The sequence below is a fragment of the Pelophylax lessonae genome, assembly GCF_965119305.1.
Source record: "Pelophylax lessonae genome assembly, chromosome: 11".
NCBI lineage: Eukaryota > Metazoa > Chordata > Amphibia > Anura > Ranidae > Pelophylax > Pelophylax lessonae.
In genome coordinates, this window is record NC_138778.1 from 234,449,471 (window position 1) to 234,465,388 (window position 15,918).

General features: G+C 52.1%; 1 protein-coding gene across 1 annotated transcript in view; it reads left to right on the forward strand.

Moving 5' to 3' along the window:
* Nucleotides 1-1,175: 1,175 nt before the first annotated feature.
* The window catches only part of GNA13 (G protein subunit alpha 13), a 72,952-nt gene continuing 58,209 nt past the window's right edge, over nt 1,176-15,918 (forward strand). Inside the window, exon 1 of the mRNA XM_082272213.1 lies at nt 1,176-1,496. Within this exon, the coding sequence (XP_082128339.1) occupies nt 1,214-1,496 (283 nt within the window). The 5' untranslated portion in view covers nt 1,176-1,213. The remainder of the gene's footprint in view (nt 1,497-15,918) is intronic.

Genomic DNA, 15,918 nt, shown 5'->3' on the forward strand with positions numbered 1-15,918 from the left:
CCCCTGAGTATCACTTCTATGAGGGTGGATTGTGTTTTAAAGGGCCTGTGGCCCCTTAATATCAATTCTATGAGGGGAGTTTGTGTTATAAAGGGCCTGTGGCCCCTGAGTATCATTTCTATGAGGGAGATTTGTGTTATAAAAGGGTCTGTGGCCCCTGAGTATCACTTCTATGAGGGTGGATTGTGTTTTAAAGGGCCTGTGGCCCCTTAATATCAATTCTATGAGGGGAGCTTGTGTTATAAAGGGCCTGTGGCCCCTGAGTATCATTTCTATGAGGGGGGTTTGTGTTATAGAAGGGCCTATTATGGGGGTTTGTGTAATAAGGGGCCTGTGGCCCCTGAATATAACTTCTATGAGGGGGGTTTGTATTATAAAGGGCCTGTGGCCCCTGAGTATGAGGGGGGTTTGTGTTATTGAAGGGCCTGTGGCCCCTGAGTTTCACTTCTATGTGGGGAGTTTCTGTAATAAAGGGCCTGTGGCCCCTGAGTATGAGGGGGGTTGTGTTATAGAAGGGCCTGTGGCCCCTGAGTATCATTTCTATGAGGGGGGCGGATTGTGTTTTAAAGGGCCTGTGGCCCCTGAGTATGAGGGGGGTCTGTGTTATAGAAGAGCCTGTGGCCCCCGAGTTTCACTTCTATGAGGGGGGTTTGTGTTATAGAAAGGCCTGTGGCCCCTGAGTATCACTTCTATGTGATGGGTTTGTGTTATTGAAGGGCCAGTGGCCCCTGTGTATGACTTCTATGTGGGGGGTTTGTGTTATAGAAAGGCCTGTGGCCCCTGATTATCACTTCTATGAGGGGGGTTTGTGTAATAAAGGGCCTGTGGCCCCTGAGTATCACTTCTATGTGGGAGGTTTGTGTTATTGAAGGGCCTGTGGCCCCTGTAGGTAACACTGATACGGGATCTGTTTTAGGACCCCTCGGGCCGCCATTCGCCTCAGGCCGCTCGGCCTCTCTGATTTCGGTTTTATAGGCCGGTGATGTCAGAGCTTCCTACGTCCTTCGCGCTCTGTGTCTCCATCCAGCGGCCATATTTGGTTAGTCGTTTCCTTTAGGGGCCTTTGAAATTTGGTCTCCGACAAGATGGCGCGGACGCGGACAATTTCCACTCAGCATTTAGGAACGTGCCGGGCGGGGTTGCGCGCTCTTCTGTGGATCGGGGTCGCGCACGCAGGCAGACAGCCTCCTCCCTGGGCTCGGTAGAGAGGAAGATGGCGGACTTCCTGCCGTCCCGCTCCGTGCTCTCCGTCTGTTTCCCGAACTGCGTGCTGAACACCCGGGAGGCCGAGCAGCAGAGGAAGTCCAAGGAGATAGACCGGGTGATTTCCCGGGAGAAGACGTATGTGAAGCGGCTGGTGAAGATCCTCCTCCTCGGGGCCGGAGAGAGCGGCAAGAGCACCTTCCTCAAACAGATGAGGATCATCCATGGGCAGGACTTCGACCTGAGGGCCAAGGAGGAGTTCCGGGCCACCATCTACAGCAACGTCATCAAAGGTGAGACTATGGGGCCCCTGGGGGCCACACCCCACTTACCCCCCTCCCCCCATAACACTGAGGGCCAAGGAGGAGTTCTGGGGCCACCACCTACAGCAACGTCATCAAAGGTGAGACTATGGGGCCCTGTATGTGTCCTTATAGAACCCCTGAACACAGGGGCCCATAGGGGCCACACCCATATATGTCTATATAGACCACCCCCCAATATAGGGGCAACTTGGGGGCCACACCCCTGTATGTGTTTATATAGACTACCCCTAGCACCCCTATATCACCCCCAACATAGGGGCACTGGGGGCTACACCCCTATATATCATCCCAAACCTGGGGGGCTACACCCCTATATATATCTATCACACCCCTGTAATTGCCTATATAGACTACCCACAACATAGGGGGCTACACCCCTATATATATATATATATCCCCACCATAGGGGGCCCTGGGGGCTTCACCCCTATATATATCACCCCCAACATAGGGGCACTGGGGGCTACACCCCTATATATATCTATCACACCCCTGTAATTGCCTATATAGACTACCCACAACATAGGGGGCTACACCCCTATATATATATATATATATATCCCCACCATAGGGGGCCCTGGGGGCTTCACCCCTATATATATCACCCCAAACATAGGGGCACTGGGGGCTACACCCCATATATATCACCCCCAACCTGGGGGGCTACACCCCTATATATATCCCAAACATAGGGGGCCCTGGGGGCTTCACCCCTATATATACCACCTGCCAACATAGGGGCCCAGGGGTCTATACCCCTATATATACCACCCAAAACATAGGGGCCCAGGGGTCTATACCCCTATATATACCACCCAAAACATAGGGGGCCCTGGGGGCTACACCCTTATATACACCACCCACCAGCATTGGGGGCTACACCCCTATATATACCACCCCCAACATAGGGGGGCCCAGGGCGCTACACCCCTATATATACCACCCCCCAATATTGGGGGCTACACCCCTATATATATCATCCCAAACATAGGGGGCCCTGGGGGCTACATCCCTATATATATCATCCCCCCCAACATAGGGGGCTACACCCCTATATATACCACAGAAAACATAGGGGCCCTGGGGGCTACACCCATATATATTTATCTATCGCCGTATTATATATATATCTATCCCCACCATAGGGGGCCCTGGGGGCTACACCCCTATATATACCACCCCCAACATTGGGGCTACACCCCTATATATCATCCCAAACATAGGGGGCCCTGGGGTCTACACCCCTATATATATATATCATCCCAAACATAGGGGGCTACATCCCTATATATACCACCCACCAACATAGGGGGCCCAGGGGTCTATACCCCTATATATATATACCACTCAAAACATATGGGGCCCTAGGGGCTACAACCCTATATACACCACTTGCCAGCATTGGGGGCCCAGGGGGCTACACCCCTATATATACCACCCCCAAACATAGGGGCCTGTGGGGCTAAACCCCTATATATATCATCCCAAACATAGGGGGCCCTGGGGGCTACACCCTTGTATATACCACCTGCGAACATTTGGGGCCCAGGTTGCTACACCCCTATATATACCACCCCCAACATTGGGGGCTACACCCCTATATATACCACCCCCAACATTGGGGGCTACACCCCTATATATATACCACCCCCCTCAAAATGTGTCTATATACACCCCTCTAACACAGGAGCATCTGCCCCTCCCTCCCAGTGTCTTTATACACCCCCCAACATCGAATCATCTGCCCCCCAAATTCTCTATATGCACCCCCAACACAGAAGCCCCAGCCTCCCCAAAATGTGTCTATATACTCCCCTGCCCCCCAAATTGTCTGTATACAACACCTTTCAACAGCCATGGGGTTCACCCCCAACACAGGAGCACCTGGGGGGCCACACCCCATGTAACCCCCCCCCCCCCCAGACGGCAGAGGAGGATTTCAGGGCCACCATCTACAGCAATGTTCACAGAGGTAACAATATGGGGTCCGGGGGGGGCACACACTGTATAAAGCAGATAAGATTGATGATTAGATCTGTGTATACATGTATATAGGTCAGAGGCTGTACCTTCTGGGGGGGGGGGGGGATTAGAAGTGGATGTGTATATGGATCTTAGCGGAGATAAATGGGGGAGGGGCCACTCTTCCATATTTACATGAGGAGAGGCGTGCCCGTTGTCTTATTATTACCACCCACGGGAGAATAACAATCCATTATTGAATGAAGAATCCACAACATCCAGCCAACGCGTTTCAGGGGGATTCGGGAACCGTGTACAGTCCTTCTAAAATAATGAGCATATTGTGATAAATTTGATTATTTTCTGTACTGATAAACATTAGACTTTCATATATTTTACATTCATTACACACAACTGAAGTAGTGCAAGCCTTTTATTGGTTTAATATTGATGATTTTGGCATACAGCTCATGAAAACCCCGAAATTCCTATCTCAAAAAATTAGCATATCATGAAAAGGTTCTCTAAACGAGCTATTAACCTAATCATCTGAATCAACTAATTAACTCTAAACACCTGCAAAAGATTCCTGAGGCTTTTAAGAACTCCCAGCCTGGTTCATTACTCAAAACCGCAATCATGGGTAAGACTGCCGACCTGACTGCTGTCCAGAAGGCCATCATTGACCCCTCAAGGGTAAGACACAGAAATTTCTGAAGGAATAGGCTGTTCCCAGAGTGCTGTATCAAGGCACCTCAGTGGGAAGTCTGTGGGAAGGAAAAAGTGTGGCAGAAAACGCTGCACAACGAGAAGAGGTGACCGGACCCTGAGGAAGATTGTGGAGAAGGACCGATTCCAGACCTTGGGGGACCTGTGGAAGCAGTGGACTGAGTCTGGAGTAGAAACATCTAGAGCCACCGTGTACAGGCGTGTGCAGGAAATGGGTTACAGGTGCCGCATTCCCCAGGTCAAGACACTTTTCAACCAGAAACAGCGGCAGAAGCGCCTGACCTGGGCTACAGAGAAGCAGCACTGGACTGTTGCTCAGTGGTCCAAAGTACTTTTTTCGGATGAAAGCAAATTTTGCATGTCATTCGGGAAATCAAGGTGCCAGAGTCTGGAGGAAGACTGGGGAGAGGGAAATGCCTGAAGTCCAGTGTCAAATACCCACAGTCAGTGATGGTCTGGGGTGCCATGTCAGCTGCTGGTGTTGGTCCACTGTGTTTTATCAAGGGCAGGGTCAATGCAGCTATCAGGAGATTTTGGAGCCCTTCATGCTTCCATCTGCTGAAAAGCTTTATGGAGATGAAGATTTCATTTTTCAGCACGACCTGGCACCTGCTCACAGTGCCAAAACCACTGCTAAATGGTTTACTGACCATGGTATTACTGTGCTCAATTGGCCTGACCTGAACCCCATAGAGAATCTGTGGGATGTTGTGAAGAGAAAGTTGAGAGACGCAAGACCCAACACTCTGGATGAGCTGAAGGCCGCTATCGAAGCATCCTGGGCCTCCATAACACCTCAGCAGTGCCACAGGCTGATTGCCTCCATGCCACGCTGCATTGAAGCAGTCATTTCTGCAAAAGGATTCCCGACCAAGTATTGAGTGCATAACTGAACATCATTATTTGAAGGTTGACTTTTTTTGTATTAAAAACACTTTTTTTTTATTGGTCGGATGAAATATGCTAATTTTTTGAGATAGGAATTTTGGGTTTTCATGAGCTGTATGCCAAAATCATCGATATTAAACCAATAAAAGGCTTCACTACTTCAGTTGTGTGTAATGAATGTAAAATATATGAAAGTCTAATGTTTATCAGTACATTACAGAAAATAATCAACTTTATCACAATATGCTCATTGTTTGAGAAGGACCTGTATAGTCAGTGTTTGTTGTGGATCTACAATGCCTGTGTCCGTGTCTCCGTGCTTTATCTCAGCTATGCAGGAAGGAGGGTGTGGCTTAGCTGAGAGCTCCTCCTCCTCCTGAACACTCCTGGGGTGTATGATATCATTTTGCCTTGGCCAGAAACCAGGAAGTAGCTAAAGAAATGTAAATAAAGTATAAAAGCAGTAAATGATCTCCCTTCTATGTAATAATGATGGCAGCAATGGCTTCTATTGGGGGAGGGAAGTTCCTCTTTATTGGCTGGATGTATATTCTTCACTCAGTAATTGTTCTTCCATGGATGGATGGATGGTAATACTGGACACCGGGCGCTCCTCTCTTCCCTTGCAGATATCTTTGCCACTGAAGTGACAGCGCTGTAGCACTGGGGAGGGGGGTGACAGCGCAGAATTAGCAGGGGATGGGGGGGGGGGGGTGACAGCGCAGGATTAGCAGGGGATGGGGGGGGGGTGACAGCGCAGGATTAGCAGGGGATGGGGGGGGGGGTGACAGCGCAGGAGTAGCAGGGGATGGGGGGGGGGTGACAGCGCAGGAGTAGCAGGGGATGGGGGGGGTGACAGCGCAGGAGTAGCAGGGGATTGGGGGGGGGGGGTGACAGCGCAGGAGTAGCAGGGGATATGGGGGGGTGACAGCGCAGGAGTAGCAGGGGATGGGGGGGTAGGTGACGGCGCAGGAGTAGCAGGGGATGGGGGGTAGGTGACAGCGCAGGAGTAGCAGGGGATGGGGGGGGGGGTGACGGCGCAGGGGATGGGGGGGGAGGTGACAGCGCAGGGGATGGGGAGGGGGGTGACAGCGCAGGAGGTGCAGGGGATGGGGAGGGGGGTGACAGCACAGGAGTAGCAGGGGATGGGGGGGGAGGTGACAGCGCAGGGGATGCGGGGGTGGGTGACGGCGCAGGAGTAGCAGGGGATGCGGGGGTGGGTGACGGCGCAGGAGTAGCAGGGGATGGGGGGGTGGGTGACGGCGCAGGAGTAGCAGGGGATTGGGGAGGGGGTGACGGCGCAGGAGTAGCAGGGGATGGGGGGGCAGCGCAGGGGAGGGGGTGATAGTGCAGTGGAGGGGGTGACAGCTTAGTAGCAGCAGGGGCGGGGGGGTCAGTGCAGTGGTAGCAGTGAGTGTCCAGTCAGTCTGCCTTGGTGGTCGGTGAAGGCCGGACCCTGGAGGGGGGGAGGAAAGAAAACATTCCATTTTGCTGGAAGAACCCAGCGGATTGTAAATATATCCAATTATTACACGAGTCACATTGTGATTGAATATTATTAGAAACTAGACATTAAGCCCGTTAACGGGCGCTAGAACACATGTGGTCAAACATTTGTAAGAAAAGACTTGGCAGTAAGTCCACGCGAGCGTGCACCCGCCGCTTCAACAGTTTTGCCCGGCCGCCCGAAGTCTCTGCGCTCCAAGTCCCAACGGCTGTCCGTGGGGCACATGCGCAGTAGCGCAATCCCACGGACACAGGGACTGGACGCAGAGACACTTGGACTCTATATGTATGTATATATATATATGTGTGTGTGTGTGTGTGTGTGTGTGTGTGTGTGTGTGTGTGTGTGTGTATATATATATATATATATATATATATATATATACACACACACACCTCTGACAGGAGTTCTAATTCTCCCACACTTTATTCAAAAACATATATATTAATGTAGCGACAGTGGATCAGATGGGATACAATCTGATTGTACAAACTCTGCTCCATCTCCTGACATGGATGTAGAACCCATTGTACAGTGTATGGGGGACGGAGGGGATTGTAGTGTATGGGGGGGGGGGGAGGAGGGAGGGTATTGTAGTGTATGGGGAAGGGAGAGGATTGTAGTGTATGGGGGGAGGGGTTCTACAGTGTATGGGGGAGGGAGGGGATTGTAGTGTGTTGGGGGGGGATGGGATTGTATTGTGGGGAGGGAGGGGATTGTAGTGTGTGTTCTAAAATTTTGTCGGACCCATGAAAATTCCGGACCTCGTCCCTTCCGGTGATGCTACATCATAACCCAGCTGGTGCGAGCCCCGGTGCGCACAATACATTTTCAAGGTCCGATGAAATTCTAAGACTTAGCGAACAGCTGATTGAGAGGAGGAGGGGCTGAGGTGGGACGCACACACCACCGCGGGAAAATTGCTGTCACGGGCGAACCAAAGGTGCTGGAGACCCCAAAATTGTACCGCAGGTGGCAAAGACGCTCCCCTACAGCTGATAAAAATTCGGGGTTTCGGGGATGAAAGGGCACAGAGCAGTGACCCCCGAGAACCGTGCCACCCCCCGCCATAGACTCCAATGTTAAACCTGGTCACCTCGCGGTTAGGTCACGGTCCCTTTGGGGAGCTGTCATGGACGAACCATATATGCTGGAGACCCCAAAATTGTACTGTAGATAGCCATGACGTTCCCCTACAGCTGATAAAAATTTGGGGTTCTCGGGGATGAAAGGGTGTGGAGCAGTGACCCCGAGAACCGGGCCCTGACCTAACCGCGAGGTGACCAGGTTTAACATTGAAGTCTATGGCGGGGGGAAGCCCAGTTCTCGGGGTCACTGCTCCGCGCCCTTTCATCCCCAAAAACCCACATTTTTCTCAGCTGTAGGGGAGCGTCTTGGCCACCTGCGATACAATTTTGGGGTCTCCAGCACCTTTGGTTCGCCCGTGACAGCAATTTTCCCGTGATGGTGTGTGTGTCCCAACGGCTGTCCGTGGGGCACATGCGCAGTAGCGCAATCCCACGGACACAGGGAAACTGGACACAGGGACACTTGCATTTTATTAATATAGATTACCTTTCCTTTTCAATCTAATTTTCTGTAAAATGCAATACGTCCACCTGGGGGCGCTGTGTACACACATGGTATACAGAGCCCCCCAGAAACATCATTTCCTGCTTCTGTGATTGGCTCACTCATTTTCCCAGAAGTCTTCACTAAGATGCAGGTCAGATTTTGGGCCTCCCCTGCAACTAAAATGTAATTTTTGATGAGATGCATCCAAAGAGAAATGACATTTAAAGGGATGCAGACCCTTCAGAGGAATTCACATCCACAGCACAGAGGAACAAACAATGATTTCTTCTAAATAACAAAACGGAAGAATCTGCAACAAAGTTTGTTACAATCCCTGCAATGTACAGGGATCACCCAGAGAAATCGGGGGGGGGGGGGGGCTGTTGCTCTTTGTCCCATAGGCTCCATTCACACTTGGCTTGTCAGTCACATGACAAATCGCAGCACATTCTTTTCAATGGCACCTATTCAAATCTGTGTGACTGACACGGTGCCCACCAGAGATCCGGAGAGTAAAGTCCGATGAAATGTGTGCCTCCAAAATCACACGCAAAATGGTGCAGCTTTGGCATTGTGCTGGTGAGTGATTGGAGCCTGGACCGCTTGCTGAGCTGCCGCTGACCGCTTGCTGAGCTGCCGCTGACCGCTTGCTGAGCTGCCGCTGACCGCTTGCTGACCTGTCACTTACCTGTTATGTCCCGGACTGAGTGATTGTAGTGGGATGATCTGCAGCTGCAGGCGTCACCCCGGGAATGGTATTTTCAGCTGACGCTCGGCTTTCCTGTGATAGAAAAGCAATCAGAGCTGCTAACTAACCGCTCAATTGCTATTGTATGCAGTGGGAGGGGACGTGACATGTTTGGTCTCTACATGGTGTGACATTTTATATTTTACTAAACAAAAAAATGGGTTATGTATTTTTTTTTTTTTTTTTTTTTGTTTAATGCAGAAAAATTAAATTTTTACCAAAAATTCTGTTTGAGAAACCACTGCGCAAATACCGTGTGACACAAAAAATTGCATAACCCCCCAATTTCTTTTTTTTTCTGCTTTAAAAAAATGTTTGGGGGTTCTGAGTACAAAACTGATTGTAACATAAAAGTGCCAGAAAATGCCGGGGCCCTGTGTGGTTAACCACTTCACATCCGGCCAATTCTGGCATTTCTCTCCGTGTAAAAATCTTTTTTTTTTTTTTTGCTAAAAAATGACTGAAAACCCCCAAATATATATGAAATGGCGCAAAACTACGGTACTTAAAAAATCTTTCTATTATTGCTGTCGCTGAGACGATCGCTGCGATACCTCACGTGTGGTCGGAAAGTCGTTTACATGTGCGGGTGCGAATTACGTATGCGTTTGATTCTGCGTGCGAGCGCGAGGTTACAGGGGCTTTTTTAACATTTTTTTTATTTTATTTTTTAAACTGGTTCCCCTACGCACACCAATGTAGCCCTACATAGGTCGGTCACATGGTGCTGGGGGGTGAGCCCTGCCCCCACTAAGCAGCGATAATGCTGATCCACGGGGCCGGCAGCTGCAATTGGCGCCTGACACCCGCAATCTCTCCCCGCTGAGAGAGGAGGATGGGCGGATGTTATAAACACAGCCGACCGTCCTTCTCCCTGGAATGATCAGAGCGCCTGTAATCCTTCTATATAGGAACACAGATCTCTATGATCATTTCACAAGCCACCCCCCCCCCCCCCCCCACTGTTAACACTCCCCTAGACTCACACTTAACCCTGTGATCAACACTGTTAACCCCTTCCCTACCAATGTTCTTGTCAAACCAATCTCTTAACATTCTACGAGGAGGTGAGCTTTGAGCTAGATAGGGGGAGACCAGTGGATGTGGGGTACTTGGATTTCGCTAAGGCGTTTGATACAGTTCCCCATAAGCGCTTAATTTATAAAATAAGGTCTGCAGGTATCGACAGCAGGGTTTGCTCTTGGATACGGAACTGGCTAAAAGGGCGTGTCCAAAGAGTGGTAATAAACAGCGCATACTCCGACTGGTCTGAGGTAGTAAGCGGGGTCCCCCAAGGCTCAGTCCTGGGACCAACCTTGTTCAATTTATTCATAAACAGCATTGAGGACGGGATCAGGAGTTCGATATCAGTTTTTTCAGATGACACAAAATTGGGCAGGGCAATAACTGCACAGCATGAAGCAGATATCCTACAGAATGACCTGGACAAAATAACAGAGTGGGCAACAACATGGCAAATGAGGTTTAATGTGGAGAAGTGTAAGGTTTTGCACTTGGGGACTAAAAACACAAAAGCACAATACACGTTAGGAGGGGAACCCCTGGGGGAATCAAAAATGGAGAAAGATCTGGGAGTCTTGGTTGATGATAGATTAGGCAACAGCATGCAATGTCAAGCGGCAGCTGCCAAAGCCAGCAGAATATTAGCATGCATAAAGAAAGGGATGTATTCCAGAGATAAGACTATAATCCTTCCACTTTATAAAACTCTGGTCCGACCGCATCTGGAGTATTCTGTCCAGTTCTGGTCGCCAGTCCTCAGGAGGGATGTGTTGGAGCTGGAGAGAGTCCAGAGAAGGGCAACTAAACTGATTAGGGGATTGGAGGACCTTTAATTATGAAGAGCGTCTACAATCGCTTAATTTATTCTCCCTGGAGAAGAGACGCCTGAGAGGGGACATGATGGCAATTTATAAATATCTCAATGGGGATCTCGGCTTAGAAAAAAAGCTGTTCAGTCGAAGGGATTGCATGAGGACTCGGGGGGCATACAATGCGATTAGAGGAGAAGCGTTTTAACCTCAGGCAACGTGGGGGTTCTTTACTGTTAGGGCAACAAGATTGTGGAATTCTCTACCACAAGAGGTGGTTTCTGCGGGAAGTATGGTGGCTTTCAAAAGACTCAAGGATCAGAACATTCAGGGGAATGAGAGATAACGGCCACACACACCTACACAGGGGGAACTGGATGGACTATTGTCTTTATTCAACCTCACCTACTATGTAACTATGTAATGTCAGTACAGTGACAGTGCATATTTTTAGCACTGATTACTGTAGTAATGTCACTGGCCCCCCCCCCCAAATTGTCAAAAATGTCAGGGGCCCGATCTGTCCGCTGCAATGTCTGTCCCGCTAAAAATCGCAGATTGCCGCCATGACTAGTAAAAAAATAAAAATGACAAATCTTTCCTCTAGTTTGTAGACGCAATAACTTTTCCGCAAACCAATCAGAATACTCTTACTACTATCTCTTCAATTTATTTTGAATTACACAACCCATGAGGCATTGTAAAACTCTGACATTCACAGACATGACTAGGCATGATGGGAATTGTAGTTCCCGAACAACTGGAGGGCCATCGTTTGGAGACCCCTGCTTTAACCACTTTACAACCGTAAGGATTTGCAGTCACGCGATTGGAGGTCACGGCGGTCACGCGATTGGAGGTCACGGCGGTCACGCGATTGGAGGTCACGGCGGTCACGCGATTGGAGGTCACGGCGGTCACGCGATTGGAGGTCACGGCGGTCACGCGATTGGAGGTCACGGCGGTCACGCGATTGGAGGTCACGGCGGTCACGCGATTGGAGGTCACGGCGGTCACGCGATTGGAGGTCACGGCGGTCACGCGATTGGAGGTCACGGCGGTCACGCGATTGGAAAGTTCCCAATCGCAGGGCGCGTTGTCTCCACACAGCTCTGTGCAATTATGCAGCCTTTCCGCGCCAAGGCTCACCCACCTAGAGGCCAAAATATTTGCGTGCGGCCGGTGATCAGAGGTTAAAGTGATTGTAACCCTTGCTGTAAATATCGCTGTGCACCCCACCAGTAACATGAAGAACTGCTCTAAGTTTTATTTATATAATCGCTTGCCTCTGCTGTGTTGTGCGCCTTCAGATGGCAGGTCATGTGATCGCTGTCACCTCCCCCGGCAATGCACGGCGTATCACGTGTCCGGCATTACATCAGACCTAGAAGTGTATCTTTGGTGTGATGACACAAGCTGTAAACTGACCATGGGATCTCGGATTGTCTGCCATGGTCAGTTTACTTTCAGGAGGAGCGGCTCAGGCAGGATTACCCGGGTGCAGCATCAAATGCAAATATTAGAAATGGCAGTTCATTTAAAGAGGAAGTGAATTGTTTTTGTTTGCCTTTATAAACGCTTTGATTCTAAAACTCTGTGTTCATCCAAGACGTCCCTGTCCACACCGCTGTGCTCTGTCACTACAGAACAATGTTGTCACATTTCCTACAGGAAGTGGAAAATAACAGATATACTGGCAGGATCAATGAGTAATGAGCGGTTCATTAAAACAGAACAGCTGTCAGTGACCTGTCACTCTTTTTTTACAAATTTCTCTGAAAAGTCATACCTGTAAACAAATGTCAGTACTTATCTTTCCTGCCACTGAACTCTGCTCAGATTCTAAGAAATGGTCCCTGAACTCAGATGGGAAGCTGAGAAACTGACACTTCTGAGTGTGTCCGTCTCCTGGGCCCCCCAGCTCTCGCTGGTTGCCTTTCATCTCCGGGGTCCCCCAGCTCTCGCTGGTTGCCTTCCGTCTCCTGGGTCCCCCAGCTCTCGCTGGTTGCCTTTCATCTCCGGGGTCCCCCAGCTCTCGCTGGTTGCCTTTCATCTCCTGGGTCCCCCAGCTCTCGCTGGTTGCCTTCCGTCTCCTGGGCCCCCCCCCAGCTCTCGCTGGTTGCCTTCCGTCTCCTGGGCCCCCCCCCAGCTCTCGCTGGTTGCCTTTCATCTCCTGGGTCCCCCCCCCCCCAGCTCTCGCTGGTTGCCTTCCGTCTCCTGGGCCCCCCCCCAGCTCTCGCTGGTTGCCTTCCGTCTCCTGGGCCCCCCCCAGCTCTCGCTGGTTGCCTTCCGTCTCCTGGGTCCCCCAGCTCTCGCTGGTTGCCTTTCATCTCCGGGGTCCCCCAGCTCTCGCTGGTTGCCTTTCATCTCCTGGGTCCCCCAGCTCTCGCTGGTTGCCTTCCGTCTCCTGGGCCCCCCCCCAGCTCTCGCTGGTTGCCTTTCATCTCCTGGGCCCCCCCCCCCAGCTCTCGCTGGTTGCCTTCCGTCTCCTGGGCCCCCCCCCAGCTCTCGCTGGTTGCCTTCCGTCTCCTGGGCCCCCCCCAGCTCTCGCTGGTTGCCTTCCGTCTCCTGGGCCCCCCCCCCCAGCTCTCGTTGGTTGCCTTCCGTCTCCTGGGCCCTCGCAGCTCTCGCTGGTTGCCTTCCGTCTCCTGGGCCCTCGCTGGTTGCCTTCCGTCTCCTGGGCCCCTGCAGCTCTCGCTGGTTGCCTTCCGTCTCCTGGGCCCCTGCAGCTCTCGCTGGTTGCCTTCCGTCTCCTGGGCTCTCGCTGGTTGCCTTCCGTCTCCTGGGCTCTCGCTGGTTGCCTTCCGTCTCCTGGGCTCTCGCTGGTTGCCTTCCGTCTCCTGGGCTCTCGCTGGTTGCCTTCCGTCTCCTGGGCTCTCGCTGGTTGCCTTCCGTCTCCTGGGCTCTCGCTGGTTGCCTTCCGTCTCCTGGGCCCCTGCAGCTCTCGCTGGTTGCCTTCCGTCTCCTGGGCCCCTGCAGCTCTCGCTGGTTGCCTTCCGTCTCCTGGGCTCTCGCTGGTTGCCTTCCGTCTCCTGGGCTCTCGCTGGTTGCCTTCCGTCTCCTGGGCTCTCGCTGGTTGCCTTCCGTCTCCTGGGCTCTCGCTGGTTGCCTTCCGTCTCCTGGGCTCTCGCTGGTTGCCTTCCGTCTCCTGGGCTCTCGCTGGTTGCCTTCCGTCTCCTGGGCTCTCGCTGGTTGCCTTCCGTCTCCTGGGCTCTTTCTGGTTGCCTTCCGTCTCCTGGGCCCCCCCAGCTCTTTCTGGTTGCCTTCCGTCTCCTGGGCCCCCCCAGCTCTCGCTGGCTGCCTTCCGTCTCCTGGGCCCCCGCAGCTCTCGCTGGCTGCCTTTTGTCTCCTGAGCTCTCGCTGGTTGCCTTCCGTCTCCTGGGCCCCCGCAGTTCTCGCTGGTTGCCTTCCGTCTCCTGGGCCCACCCCCCCCATGAGGTCACCCCCGTTGTGATAATTGTTCCTCCTGAGCACCCCCTGAAGTAACCCCCTGGTGTAATAAAGGTCACTCCCTGGTGTGGCGATTGTCCCTCCTGAGCATCCCCCCTTGGTTCACCCCTGGTTTGATGAAGGGTCCCCCTGTGAGGCCACCCCCGTTGTGATAATTGTTCCTCCCAAGCACCCTCCCTGAGGTCACCCCCAGTGATTTCTTCCTCCTTGGTACCCCCTGAAGTAACCCCCTAATGTGTTGATTGTTCCTCCTGAGGTCACCTCCTGGTGTGGGGATTGTCCCTCCTGAGCATTCCCCCCTTGGCTCACACCTTGTGTGATGATGGTCCCTCCTGAGCACCCTCCTTGGGCTCACCCCCCCTCCCCCCCCTCTCGGTGTGGCTTGGGTGAGATGTCTCTGACATGTGCAGTGACTGAGTTTCACAGGAAGCAGAGATGGGGACGGGAGGCTGTGTGTGGTTTGCGTCATTGCTGCGCTCAGCACACAGGATGTGGTCTCTCCCCTCTCTGTGTTGCTTTCAGTTCTGGCTGTTTTGGTGTTTGTTGTGAATCGAGTTGAGTCACCATGTGACGTCAGGAGTCCCTGTGATTGGATATTGGGCTGGAGCCATGATCCTTCCCATACAAGGGAGCTCCTTAGCATTATTTCATGTGGGGAGTTGGCTCTGTGTATCCAAGAGAACCTGTCTGTCTTCTGATTATATCTCAGGATGGTCCTGTGTGCAGGAAGAACGGTCAGTTGGGCCTGAGACAATCAATCCTGTTCTGTCATGGCGGAGGTATGATAGTGAGAGCGCTGTGTTCAGTGTTGTAGCTGGAAGAGATGGAAGAACTTCGCAGAATTATTACTGATAGTTCCCCTTCCTCTTTGCTTTGAATCAGTGTCACAGAAGAGGAAATGGAATCCAGAGCACACTGACAGCATGTAAGACTAAAATGACACAGGCTGCTTTGTACCGCCTCCCCCTCATTTACATAAAATGTCTAATTTCCTGAATTTACATACAGTGTGCATTAGGGTCCCCCGTTTGCATCCAGTGTTGAGTGCGGTGGTGCGCAGTCTCCTCACCACCCCCCTCCTCCTCGTTGGTGGTGCCCAATGTGTGTGTGCGCACAGTCTTCTCCCCCTCGGTGGTGCCCAATGTGTGTACGCGCGAATACCCCCCCCCCCCCCCCTCCTTGGTGGTACTCCAGTGTGTTTGCACGGTCCCCCCCCCTTGTTGGCGGCGCCCTGTGTGTGTGTGTGGGCACGGTCTCCTCCCACCTCGTTGGCAGCGCAAAGTGTGTGCGCGCACACACATGGCACCGCCAACGAGGTGGGAGGAGACCGTGCGCACACACTTCGTGCTGCCAACGAGGTGGGAGGAGACTCTGCCCACACACGGCACCTCATTGGCGGTGCCATGTGTGTGCGTGCACGGTCCTCTTCCCCCTCGTTGGCGGCGCCAAGTGTGTGTGTGTGTGTGTGCGCACGGCCTCCTCGCTATCTCATTGGCGGCGCCATGTGTGCGCACAGTCTCCAGTGTGTGTGCGGTTTTCTCCCCCCTTGTTGGCGGCGCCCATTGTGTCTCCTCCCCCAGCCATAGTTCTCCCATAAATATGACTATATAAGTAAATGTGTTGTTGGAATAGACTTGTGGAGCATTAGTCTGAATCGGTCAATAGCTGATCTGAGCGTGCTCTGCTCAGACTTGATTG